The 13,062-nt window shown below is 44.0% G+C and overlaps 1 protein-coding gene across 2 annotated transcripts in view; it reads left to right on the top strand.

The window, feature by feature from the left end:
- The first annotated feature begins 300 nt into the window (after positions 1-300).
- Positions 301-13,062, top strand: part of FAM120C (family with sequence similarity 120 member C) — a 32,890-nt gene continuing 20,128 nt past the window's right edge. Inside the window, exons 1-3 of one of the 2 annotated variants that reach the window (XM_061614110.1) lie at positions 301-1,235; positions 9,021-9,267; positions 12,004-12,086. In XM_061614110.1, coding sequence (XP_061470094.1) covers positions 639-1,235; positions 9,021-9,267; positions 12,004-12,086 — 927 coding nt within the window. In that variant the 5' untranslated portion in view covers positions 301-638. The remainder of the gene's footprint in view (positions 1,236-9,020; positions 9,268-12,003; positions 12,087-13,062) is intronic. The other variant, XM_061614109.1, reaches the window with a different exon arrangement.

The following is a 13,062-nucleotide window of genomic DNA, read 5'->3' as shown; positions in this document are numbered from 1 at the left end:
AGACTTGGCGACGAAATAAGATGCACGAAGGCCTTTGGATGAGAACGCGAGGGTCTTGCTAAAAATTGTAGTGCGTGTAAGTCTATGTTTGCAATAAATCCGACTTCCGTACCTCTCATGAGGCCATATTAAAGTCACGGGGAACAAGTCCGTACAAAAATATGGCGGGTCTCTCCGTCTACTGGGGGTTGTAGTCCGAAATCACTTTTCCTTCCGTTTACTTCAGCTTTTGGAGAGAAAAAATATTATTGGGACTACAAATCCCATAAAGCTAAGCTGCCTCTAGAAAGTGCAAATAAATTATAACAAGATGGCGTATCCTTCCGGCGTATCGGGAGTTGTAGTCCCATCGTCTCGTATGGTTTTCTGACTAATAGAGTTCAAGCAGGAACAAAACTACATTTCCCGGTGGGCTACAGTTTTAGCCGTGGAAAAGGAGGAGGAGCGGAGGAGGAGGAGAAGAAGAAGAAAGCTACAACATGGCGGCAGCGTCTATTCCCCAGAAGTGGGACTTGTGAGGAGCGAAGCCCCAGGAGCTGGAGCAGCTCTGACTGTGCCAGGTTCTGGTTTTGGGGTGCTAGCCCCACCCCCTTCCCTTTAGCGGAAGTGGGGCCTGCACCCCTCAACTGTTCATAGCCATGGGGGTGCAAGGCTTCCAAGAGTTCGTGGAAAAGCGCTGCCCAGGGGCTGTGGTGCCTGTGGACCTGTTGAAGCTGGCACGGGCCGTAGGGGGCCGTGGAGGCGGGGCCCCTACCTACTGTGCCACCTTCCACCCATCTGCTGGCTACACCCACCCACCCGGGACTGCACCAGGGCTGGGATCTGTGGTTGGTGCTAGTCCATACTCGCACCCTCAACACTCTCCAGGGTTGGCATGCCCATGCCCAACTCGGCTCTTGGTGGACGCTGATTCTGCCTTGCAACGCTTGTATGGTGGCTACCAGACAGACTGGGTGTGTGGGGGCCAGTGGAATGCTATGGTGGGTTACCTGGCTGCCCTTTCGCAGGCCTGCCTCTATCAAGGTGGGCTGGAGTTAGCTGTCATCTTCAATGGAGGGCTTGGAAAGGAGAGGCTGCCAGAGTGGGGCAGGAAGGCACAGGCTGAGAGACAGACAGCTCAGCTGATTGCTGGGCACGTGGGCAACAAAGGTACTCCGCCACCCCGGGCCTGGTTCCTTCCTCCCGCCTGCTTGGGGCACTGCGTCCGCCTGGCCATGATTCGGTTCCGAGTTAAGGTAAGGTCCATATGACCATGAATACATCCCATTGTATCCAGTAGAGCTTTGTTTGGATTTTTGACCATCTCTCTGTTGGTTCTTTTACTTCTTCACCTTTGTCCTCTTTTTCTGACTTCATTTTAATTATTTCATTAATTATTTCCAACCACAGTCTTCCAAGTTTCATTCTATCCCAGAATTCCTTGTCACTTGGCACCTGTTGCCCTCCCTGAATAGCAGTCCTGGCACCTTTCCTTACAGTTAAGGCCCCTTTCCTACCAATTTCTCAAAGGTCTTTCATTCACCTTGAATGCCACTGTAATCTCTTATTGCCTACCTTCTTTTTCACCATCCATTTTTAAATGCTGCTTCCTAGACCCTTTCTAGACCTTTGAGTTTCACACCAGAGACAGGTATACAGTAAGCTGCGGAGCCTCCTTTTTGACTTGTAGCCTAGCCTTGCAAACAAGTCAATATAAGTTACTAGCCCTCAAAAATGTGTACTACTATGACCATCCAAACACATCTAATTTTAACCATTTAGGGTAGGAGTGGAGAACCTACGGCCAGAAGTTGGCATCTATCACCCATTAGCACCTTCCAGCAACATCTGGAGCACCACAAGTTCAGAGATGATGGGAACTGTAGTCCAGCAATGCCTGGAGAGCTGCAGGTTCCTCATCCTTGATTTATGGCATATTGACAGCCTGAAATAATCAGTTTTCTGCCTGGTCATAAAATCACTGCTTGGTCAACTGGAAGCAATGCTTCCTTATCACAGGCAGCAATTTTTCCTCATCACAAGGGAGTAACAATTTATTTATAAAGTTTATACCATGCCTTTGCACACCAGTCTTTCAGTTTACAAGCATGTGGTGGTCTATTCCATCTTTGTCCTGCTTAAAATTACTGTTTTGTAAAGTGACTCTCTCTAATGAATTCAGTAATATTTGTGAAGCTGAAGTTTTTGGCATTAGGCTTGTGTTCAACTGAAAGAATAATATGACTAATTCCAGGCAGATCTTCTCAGTGTAACCATCTGTGCAATAAAAAATAGTAGCAAGAGTGTACAATTACAGAATTGAAATCAGTAAAAGGTCCCTATTGAGTTGAGTTTTCTGTGGTTATATAAACTTTATACAGTGTTTGCTAGAAAAACTAAAACTCGCTAGAAAAATGTGGACTAGACGAGCACCTGAAGTGTGATCTAAAAGTTGCAGAAGAACTCAGTTTTGGGATTGCAATAAATTTAGTGCTTGAAATTAAAAATAAACGAGCAAGCCATCACAGTTTTGTACTTTCTTAGCATACAGAACACACTTGGACATGCAGTTGCTTCTGTAGTGTTACAAGGGAAGAGTGGGTACTACTAGAAGCAAAATTTTCATACAAGAAAATGGCACTCAACAGGATTAGAACCCACAGCCTCAGACTCTCACAGCAATGCTCTAGTCCAGTGGTTCTTAACCTGGGGTGTATGCATCCCCGGGGGTGTGAGACACTTTTTCTAGGGGTGCGAGGTGGTAACTATACAACCAAAGATTTTGGAAAACTGTCATTTATCTTAGCTAAGTTAGGCTAAAACACACATTAAAATTAAATTATATTAAAATTAAAAATGAACGGTATTTTTTCAGGGGGTGCAAGAGCATATTTTGGAAATCCAAGGGATGCTGGCAGTGGAAAAGATTAAGAACCACTGCTCTAAACCATTGTGCTACTAATTCAGATCAAAATATGTTTGTAACATCCCACTCCATGAAGGGTTGCTGTTGGCTCCCCCTGTCTGGCAGTGGGCAAATGGCAGAAGTACATTGGTGAGGTAATGTAAAGCAGCATAGGTGGCCACAGTTCCACCCTCCTCCACAGTTCTCTGCCTCTGCCCCCCAGCATAATAGGTTTCCTGGACACCCTAAGGAAAAACAGGAATCGGTGAATCCCCCTTACAGTACGGTGTGGTGCTGTGCTTAGTGTTGTGGTTGGATCTGTACTTGACCAAAGAAAGATATTGAGTTGCCTTGGACATGCCACAGCATTTTGCATGATCCTTACAAGGTTAGGAGGTTAGCTGAAATAACAGTTGGAAAGCTCTTTCTAGGCAGAAGCGTACTATAGAAACCCAGACAGTGGGAGCAGCATAAAGGAACAGCATCAAGAGTGGAAACGTGTGTATGAACTTCATCAGTGTCAGCTGATGTAGCATAGTGGCTATGAGTGTGAGCCAGGGAGTTCTGGTTCAAATCTCACTTCAGCCACAAACTCGCTAAGTGGTCTCAGGCAAACCGCTGTTCTCTCAGCCTTGGTCCCCCATCTGCAACATGGGGATGCTCATATATCTTATAGTGTTGATGTAAGAGTTAATGTATGTAAAGCAATTTGTAATGTAGAAGACAGACTGGTTAGTTAGAACCCTAAAAATTACTCTCTCTCTCTCACTCACTCACTCACTCTCACTCTCACTCACTCTCAAAGTCTGGATGTAAAGCAAGTAAAGGCAAGCCCAAAGTTGTATATTCAGTCCTCATAATTTCTAGGTCCCTGCTATCTGTTTTTCCAGAGGCTGATCAACAAGTCTTTCACATTTTCAGATAACAATTTGAGAATACTATTACTGCAGAATAACTGTACTATGTCCATGGTGAACTGGATATCTTCAAGTATCATTAAAAATACAGTGCAAATTCTGTCATTTATGTGTGATAGATATGAAATTGGCTGTAGCTCTCAGTGCTGAACAAGTGGCCCATCTTCTGTATGGAACCTGATTGGATTGTTGGTCTTTGTAAGGACATTTACAAGGGCCATAGGAATCTGGTTTGCCACCATGAGAAGAGGATGTTGGACTAGATAGGCGTCTTGCCTGATCCAGCAGAGCTCTTATGTTCTTATGACCTTCTGTGGAACAACATGCCTGGCTGCAGATGGAGAATACTGGATTTCAGCTAATTTCCCCCCAGTAGTTGCTTGGAAGCTCCTGAGGCCAAAGATAAATTGGCAGACAAAGGCTTGGAGTTCAGCTGAGGGTGAATAAGTACTGGAAGCAGCTGATCTGAAACATATGAGCTTTAAATACAGCCTCATTGAATAAATAATCAACCTCTTTTTTGAAAGTGGTTCATGGCATCACTTTGTGCATATATGGAATAGCATTTTTAAAATACTAGGCATAATCTATGCAAGGGAAACGCTTTTAAAGCTGTTGGTTTCAGTGGGAGGGTTAAACATGTGCTTAAATATCTCTGTTTGAAATTACTGGGACTTAAACATTCTTTAACCCTGCCTTGTACATTGGTCAGGGATGGGTAAGCAGTTGAACCCAACTAAATTTTGGAATTATTGTGCTTAGTTCTGCTTGAACACTTTTCTCTGGGCTGGCCAGGATCCAGACAGTCAACTAGTTCAATACATCCAAAACAGCTTTGGGCTTGTGTTTCACAACAGCAGCCCCCATTCCACATGGCAGACCAGTTCTGAAAACTGAGGGAGATTTCAAATGCAGATTATAATATTACATGAGTGTCTGCTGTTTTGAGTGGGGTGGCAGGACCCCTTGACTATGCCTAAGGCTGGGGTTGGACTAAAATAGCTCTTTAGAACTTCACCTGTGTATTTTTGCCTATTGTGGGCTAGGGGGGATGCAGGGAGCTGAAGCTTCAAATCAGAGCAAACGTTCTTAATACGTTGCCCTGAGTTTGTTAAATTCCATTATAGTTGTTTCCCTTTTGCTAAGAGCCTGGGATATGGCACTAAATAAATTCCTCTCTCTTGAAATTCAGAATCGGTGATTGGACTCTATTATGATATGAAGTCAGCATGTCTAAATCTTGCTGTATGAGCATAGCACATGAAACCATTTTGTTTTCAATACTGTGTGTCATGGGGGAGGGGGGAGTTATGCTCTTGAAATGGTTGGAAGCAGTGAGCGTGGGGCTGCCGTGCAATAGACATGGGGAAGGTTGGGGGAAGGTTGGGGACTCAAATACAGTGAAGTACTGTAACTTTCTGCTAGATTCTCTACTGAGATACCATATCACTGTTAAGTATTTAGCAAAAATAGCCCTTTAATTTTTAAGATTCTCTTCCTGTAAAAAACAAGGTCTATAAATGTGGCCTTTTCTTAAAACAAAAAACTCAAGGTCTGTGTACTGAAGCTGAGTCTGTATTCCATGCTGTCTGGCACGATTATGGCTATAGTCCCTTCTTAATTTTTGTCTTGAAGATTGAAGTTTTAAAGAATAAGTTTTCAAATCCTCTTTTGTTTGCTTTTGGAACGTAATTTGCCTGTGGATGACCTACCATCCAAAGCTGTGTTATCTTGGGAGTGCAACCCTTTCAACTGTGCCTCTTTCTGATTGTTGTGGTCTGAAATGGTGGTGACCTACTGTTGGCTTCTTTGGGGACAGAATATAATGGTGCTAGATGTCGGTAGCTCACAGATGGAATGTATACCAATTTTTTAAATACAGTACTTATTTTTCTGATGATTGCTATAGTTCTTAGACTTCCCCAGAAGTGGGTTTGAGCATCCCCAACCATAAACACAAAATATCAATGACTGCTCATTTGTTGGGGCATTAAGCATTAAAGAAAAGGAAGGGTGCAGTAAGATTTAAGGTTTCAGATGACATACAAGAACCAGCAGGAATACCAACATTGTGCTGTTTTTACAAAGGGAAAGGTCAGTCAGTGTAGGGAACACAGAAGGATACAGACGAAAATAATAATTATCTGTGATGTTTGAGAGGCAGAAGGAGAAACAGAGGTGCACTTGGATTTCTGATCTAATGAAATCAAATCTCCAAACTTGGAGATTTGTTGGAGAAAGAATAGCCAGAAGGGAGGTCAGTGTTCATACAAAGTGACTTGCTGGATCATATCAAAGTCTGTGTAGTCTAGCAACCAGCCCAGCCTTTGGGAACACACAGAAGATGGCTTGCCCCCCCCCGCTCCCCAATCTGGTATTTTGAGAGGCTTTGTGGCTCTTAATACCAGAGATATTTTGCTGTCACGAATATTAGTCATTGATAGTTACATTCTCAATGAATTTGTCAAATCATTTTTTAAAGAAGTTATCTAAGCTAGAGAACCCTCACCGCATCTTATGGAACTAAATTCCACAATTTTATCTATTGCTCCCCTAGCAAATACTACTTCACCAACTTCAGGAGGTCCATTTCACACTTTCCATTTTTGGGGTACAGGACCTTTAAGCCTTAGGAGTAGGCAAGATGTAGACCTAAAAGGGCTAAAGGTTTGAGCTACCTCCACCATTTATGATCATCAAGGAAATGACAGTGGACAGCATTTATAATAAGAGAAGTGTCTTTTTTCCCATTAAATGGGAAGAGAAGTATAGCTTCCAAATCACATGAAGTGTTGGTTTCCCTCTATTCGGCATTGGTTAGACTTCACCTTGAGTACTGCATCCAGTCCTGGATACCACACTTTAAGAAGGATGCAGACAGGGCCGGCTCTAGGCATGCTTCGGGGGCCCTTGGGCACCAGCCTGGCCTGGGCCCCCCGCTCCCATTCCGCGATCTGCAGAAGCAGCTGCAGGAGGGATCGTAGAACAGCAACTTCTGAGCCGCTCGCCATACCCCCCACTTCACCTACCTTCCTCTCTGCTTTTTTTTGCGGCTGCGCACACTGCCATCAGTCAAGATGGCGGCCAAGGTTTCCCTAAGGGGCTGAAGCCTCTGCTGCCATCTTGGTTGATAGCAGCAATGCGCGTGTGTGTAGCATGCATGCGTGCCATCAATCAAGATGGCGGCAGAGGCTTCAGCCCCTTAGGGAAACCTCGGCCGCCATCTTGATTGATGGCAAACCGCAAAAAACAGCGGAGAGAAAGGTAGGTGAAGTGGGGGGATGGCAGGCGGTTTGGAAGCTCTGGTCCCGCGATCTGCAGCTCCTGTCCTGCTTCCGCTGATCGCAGAAGGGGAGCAGAGGGGTCCCTGTAGCTCCAGGGGCCCTTGGGCCAGTGCCCCACCTGGCCGCCCTTTAGAACCAGCCCTGGATGCAGATAAACTAGAACAGGTTCAGAGGAGGGCAACGAGGATGATCAGAGGACTGGAAACAAAGCCCTATGAGGAGAGACTGAAAGAACTGGGCATGTGTAGCCTTGAGAAGAGAAGACTGAGGGGAGATATGACAACACTCTTCAAGCACTTGGAAGGTTGTCACACAGAGAAGGGCCAGGATCTCTTCTCGATCGTTCCAGAGTGCAGGACATGGAATAATGGGCTCAAATTAGAGGAAGCCAGATTTCCGCTGAACATCAGGAAAAACTTCCTGACTGTTAGAGCAGTATGACAATGAACCCAGTTACCTAGGGAGGTGGTGGGCTCTCCCACACTGGAGGCATTCAAGAGGCAGCTGGACAGCCCCCTGTCGGGTATGCTTTAATTTGGATTCTTGCATTGAGTAGGGGGTTGGGCTTGATGGCCTTATAGACCCCTTCCAATTCTACAATTCTTTGATTCTATGAAATGCCTAAAGACGTACTTATTTTGGGGTTGAGGCAAGGGAATAAAGCCTTAAGATTACAGTGACACAGTGCAGTTCCTTTAATGTAAATATCCTTTAATGTTAAATAGCTGAATAATAAGGTTGTGCTGAAGCCTGCAACTTGTCAAATAACCAGAATGGGCCATTATATATTTTTAAATCCTGATTTGAAAGATTATAAACATCCATGTTCTCCCTGCTTTGCCATTAATCACTCTTAGTATTTAAGAATTTCTGTTTTGCTTGGTTTCTTAGACTTTCCCCCACGAAAAAAACCTTTCCTGTCCCCCTCCCCTCGAGAAACTTGTGGAGAATTGCAGTAAACTATTAACTTTGTAGGTTATGGCTTGCCAACCGTTTCCAGCCTGTGGGCACATTTTGAGCAAGTGTCATGGGCACCATCCACTCTGATAACTTCTCCACCCCCCACCTGACCCCTGGATTGTCAGAAGGGGACAGAACGCACATACACTTTGCTTTTCCAAGGGATTTGGGTAAAAGTCAGAATTAGAATTAATCTGAGAATTAATCTCAGCATCGCTCTTCCAACTTCCTCCTTCAGCTCTGTACTTTTCAAGTGAAAAAAAAGTAGCCATCCTCACCATCTCATGACCAAGGTAGCAATGAGTCGGAGGGCTCAGAGGTTTATGGGCACCAGCAGAAGACTTTAAGGATGCCATTGCACTCACCAGCATCTTGTCGGTTACTTGTGGTGCAGTTTATATGCCCTACTCTGAAAAACGAGTGGCTATTGATCTACTTGAACTTGACTGTTCTGATATATAAAATAAAACTTGTAGTGTGGGATCTCTCTTGAAAATTTTCAGCATTTAAATATAGTTTAGATTTAATATTCTCAAATACCTTAATAACGATTAAGAGGTTGGGAGGGCCCTTTAGAGTTATGTGGTCTCGCTCCCCTTCCTTCTCCTTTCTCTTTTGCTCGTCCATTCCCTCTCCCCTTCTAATCCTCCTTCCTCTTTAGTCTTATGTTTGCATTGAATTTATCATGAACCGTGGTCAACTTTAACCAGAGTTTACGGAACAGCATGTAACTGAAACAAGCAATGTCTAGACATCTTGTTTTGAAAACATTTTTGATATTTGTATGCTGTATCTTTCATCTCTTGAAGGGAAGTGAGCACCTTCCTTCATATATAAGTAGCAGGAGATGATGTCTGTGAAGGAATTGCCCTGAAGTGAGTCCTATACTGGGAGGTCTAAACTGAAAGTATGAATAAAGGCAAAGAGCTTTGTTGCTGTGTGTTTGTACTCACACGTGCCCATTCTTTCCTGCAGGTGTTCCAGAGCCTGGAGGATCATCACCAGGAAGTAGTATCCTTCTTCCGGGAAAATGGCTTCCATGGGCTTATTGCCCATGACTCGGAGTATGCCCTCTGCAACATACCCTCCTACTATAGTTCCCATGCCCTCAAACTGAGCTGGAATGGCAAGAACCTCACCACCAACCAGTTCCTGATGCAAGAGGTGGCCAAGCAGCTGGGCCTCAAGCTAAGCAGCTTTCCCATCTTTGCTGCCTTGCTAGGTATGTTGAAACTAGATAGGGTGGGTGAGTGGTGAGGGGCCTAGGTCCAACTCCCTGCTTGGGCATAAAGCTCACTCCATATGCAAGATGCTGTCTCTTGGCCTAACCCACTTTCCACTGTTGTTGCAAAGACAGTATTTCATAGACATGTGCATTTCATAGAATAGTAGATTGGAAGGGGCCTATAAGGACATCGAGTCCAACCCTCTGCTCAATGCAGAAATGCATTTCCATTTCATATTGTGTCAATGCATGTATGTAAGGCATACAGTCCGTTGCACGCAGGCTGTACTAGATGAGCTTCTGTACATCTTTCTGTGTCTGCTTGCCATATGCACATACATGGCGCTAGGTGTATGTGGTGACCATAGGCTTGTTGTATATCAGCAATTAAATTGTTGTTATGTCACAATTCAGTTGGCCACCAGCCCAGTCTGGAGCAGGGGACAATGGGGAGAGACCATCTCCCCTCCCCTTGCCAAGGGCTTTTTTCATTGGGAGCTCTGGCAGTTTGCAGGGCCACAGGCACCCACTGAGCATGAAGCATCACTTCTAAAAAAAAGAAAAGAACTTACCACCATGAGCTAGACTGGTTCAGGTACCATTTAAAAATACAACGGCAAGCTTCTAGAACTTATTAATCCAAAGAAAAACGCTGTAAATGTGCCAGCAGTTATAGTTTAACATGTCATATGTATTTTATCCCACCCTTTCAAAAAGTTACTCATAGAAGCATCAACATTTTATCCCACAACTCCCCTTTCTAGGGCAGGATAGGATGACTGATAACGACTCGCTTAAGGGCATCCAGAAATCTTCACAGCTGAACAAGGACATGAATCTGGTTTCCACATCCGTACGCAACACTTGCACGCTGAAATGGGATTTCATTGCAGAGTTGTCTGTAACTATGTAATGGATTGCACCTGTAAAAAATAGTTTGCATAGATTGCAGGTTCAGAATTAGTGACTGAACGGGCCATCACAGAATCTATCTCCCTGCAACATGTTAAGATTTTTTAGCATAGAGTTTTAGGGATGCAGGAAGGCAGCGAGTTCTGTTCCAACCTGTCTGTCATAATCTGCACTGTTTCTGTTCCACTGCAGATTGATTTCTGCCGAATATTATGTTGTTCATCTTGCTGTCCATTATTTAATGGAGTTTACATAATTATTTATGTCAAAACAATGTTAAAAAGTCATTAAATGTGTATCACTTGCAGACTTTAAAAAAAAAGAACATTGTGAGTTGATACCAATCATATTCACTGGATTAATACCAACCGTATTCTCTAGATTGATTTCTGTTCCAAACCTGGAACAAAAATGCCAATGACAGCAATTTCCACTTCCATTTTCAACAGAATTCTCCAACATCCCTACAGTGTTTAGACACCCTAAGTATAAAGCACCTCTCTTTTCCCCAACTCCAGGAAGGGAGGGAAGGAGAAATGGGGTGTCATCTCTTCCAGAAAAAGGGGAAGTGCAGAAAGAATTCAACCCACTTTTCATAGAATAACAGTGGGAGGATTATCTATATGGCAGCCACCCATAGGATTAGACGATACAATTCAAACTAGTGTGCCAGAGGCAAAGCGCAAGGGTGAACAAGGTATTATTTCTCTGCCAACAAGTATATGCACAGTTTTTATGCCCACTGACTAGTACTGAGCACAAGCTGGAGTGGATTGGTAGGATCTGGGGCCCTCTCTGCCCCCATACAACAGCTATTGTGGGCTCTCTCTGTCTGTCTCCTATTTTATCCCTTATGCTTCATTTCAGGTGGAAGCAAGGATAAACAGAATGAAATAAATAAAAGCAGGAGCAGGCAACTGCACATTCACTAGTGTATATTTCAGTGCCTTTACTTTAAGCTGAGGGATGGAAGTACTCAATCTGTGGTATAAGTTAAATATTTTTCCCTGACCTTTCTCTGAGGAACTGTAGCATTCGCTGGGGGTGAGGGCAGAATGTCACTGGCGAAGCCTAGGTCCTGCTTTATTTTACTGACAGAATACCTGGTACTATTTATTTATTTATTACATTTATATACCTCCCCATAGCCGAAGCTCTCTGGACGGTTTACAGCAATTAAAAACATTAAAAACAAATATACAAATTTTAAAACACAAAAAAACAATTTAAAAAGGCCTGTTGAGGGACATCGGTAGGATTGTCAAATGCTGCCAGGGGAGGGGCTGTAGCTCGGTGGCAGAGCATCTGCTTTGCATGCAGAAGGTCCCAGGTTCAATCCCCGGCAGCTCCTGGTAGTGCTAAGGAAGTCCCCTGCCTGAAGCCCTGGAGAGCTGCTGCCATTCTCTCAAAATGAGACATTGATAACTCTGGTCAGTCTCTCCTCATTGGCTTCCACCAACAAGGATGGACATGGATTCAACTTGTACCTTGTTTCAGCTGGAAGTTAAGTAGCTCTATGCAAATGTACATAATTTAAGTATTACAATGTGGATTTTCTGTTTGTAAAATTCTACCCTTGTGGATATGGGTATGCTGTGTAAGGTACTTAGAAGAGTCTTTATCATCTTGCATTACTTAATTTGTCTAAATCTTAAGTCTACATTCTAGCAGGTGCATTCCAGTGAGACCGGTTTCTGCATACTTGCGTTTTACTTACTGGGATAGCAGAGAAAGAAATTGGATGTGGGGGCAGAGAGGGTTCAAATCCTTTTGGATTATTTATTGGCATCTGCTCCGTTATCTACTGTCCCTTGCTCTCAGGGAACCACATCCTTCCAGATGAGGATCTAGCTGCCTTCCATTGGAGCCTTCTTGGACCAGACCACCCACTGGCCTCACTCAAGGTAATGCAATCATCCCCTTGTCCTGTCTTGAGGGCAGCAAGGCATTGCCCTTGGGGAATGAGCTGGTGCAGTGGAGTCTTGACGGAAAGAAACTGTGGAGTGGATGGGGATTAGCACCCCCAAAATTCACTCCTATTCTCTGACTTTGTCACATTCTATACTGGCTGCTGTGAGAGAGTGTAAATAAAATATTGAATAAATATTGAATAAAAATATTGCAACACAAATCAAGCATCAGCATACCCATGGCAAATTGTGTTGCAATATTTGTATTCATGTAAAAAAATTATTTTTACGTAGCCCTACAAGAGTTCTTCAGACAGCTTACAATGCAATTATAATAAGACGATAGAAAGCATACTGTGGAATTAAAACATTTTAAATCTGCAGAACAATCAGGATAGAACAATGCACATTAGAGATGGTTAGCCAAGTCGTGGCAAGTGGACAGAGCCTGATAGGCCTCCTAAGACAAGGAGTCTGCCAGTACTGAGAAGCCCATGTCCCTTTAACCCCCAAGTTGGTCCCAAATTGCACAGGAAAACATGTGAGAGGAGGTGTATCTTCAAGTAACTTATCAAGCATACAAAACTCTGACTTCAGATATATAACAGGCATGTGCCAGGGACCCGTTGTTAATTGCAGATTCCCTGGTATATGCCCACCACATATCCCTGAGTGTTTAAAAATTCCAGCCCTCCTCCTTCATACTTCTTTATTATAGCAAATGCTAATTAGTGTGGTGTACCCAAAACATACATGCTTTTTATGTGAAATGTGAATCTGTCCTTAATCTCTGATATGTAAGTTAGTGGTAGACAGAGGATCCTGCCTTTAGGGCAAGGCAATTCGACCAGGTGAGCTTCTAGTACTTCAGTTCTGCAACTAGCCAGAGCTGCATGCGGGGTGGAGCCATTCCAGGACCTCGGAGCAACATGCAGCTACAGAAGGGGTCAGCAGCTGGGAGGCCCCAGGG

Source organism: Rhineura floridana, chromosome 3, assembly GCF_030035675.1.
Source record: "Rhineura floridana isolate rRhiFlo1 chromosome 3, rRhiFlo1.hap2, whole genome shotgun sequence".
Classification (NCBI taxonomy): domain Eukaryota; kingdom Metazoa; phylum Chordata; class Lepidosauria; order Squamata; family Rhineuridae; genus Rhineura; species Rhineura floridana.
The sequence above is the reverse complement of the archived record's forward strand: the minus strand, read 5'-3'. Positions and strand labels throughout refer to the sequence as shown.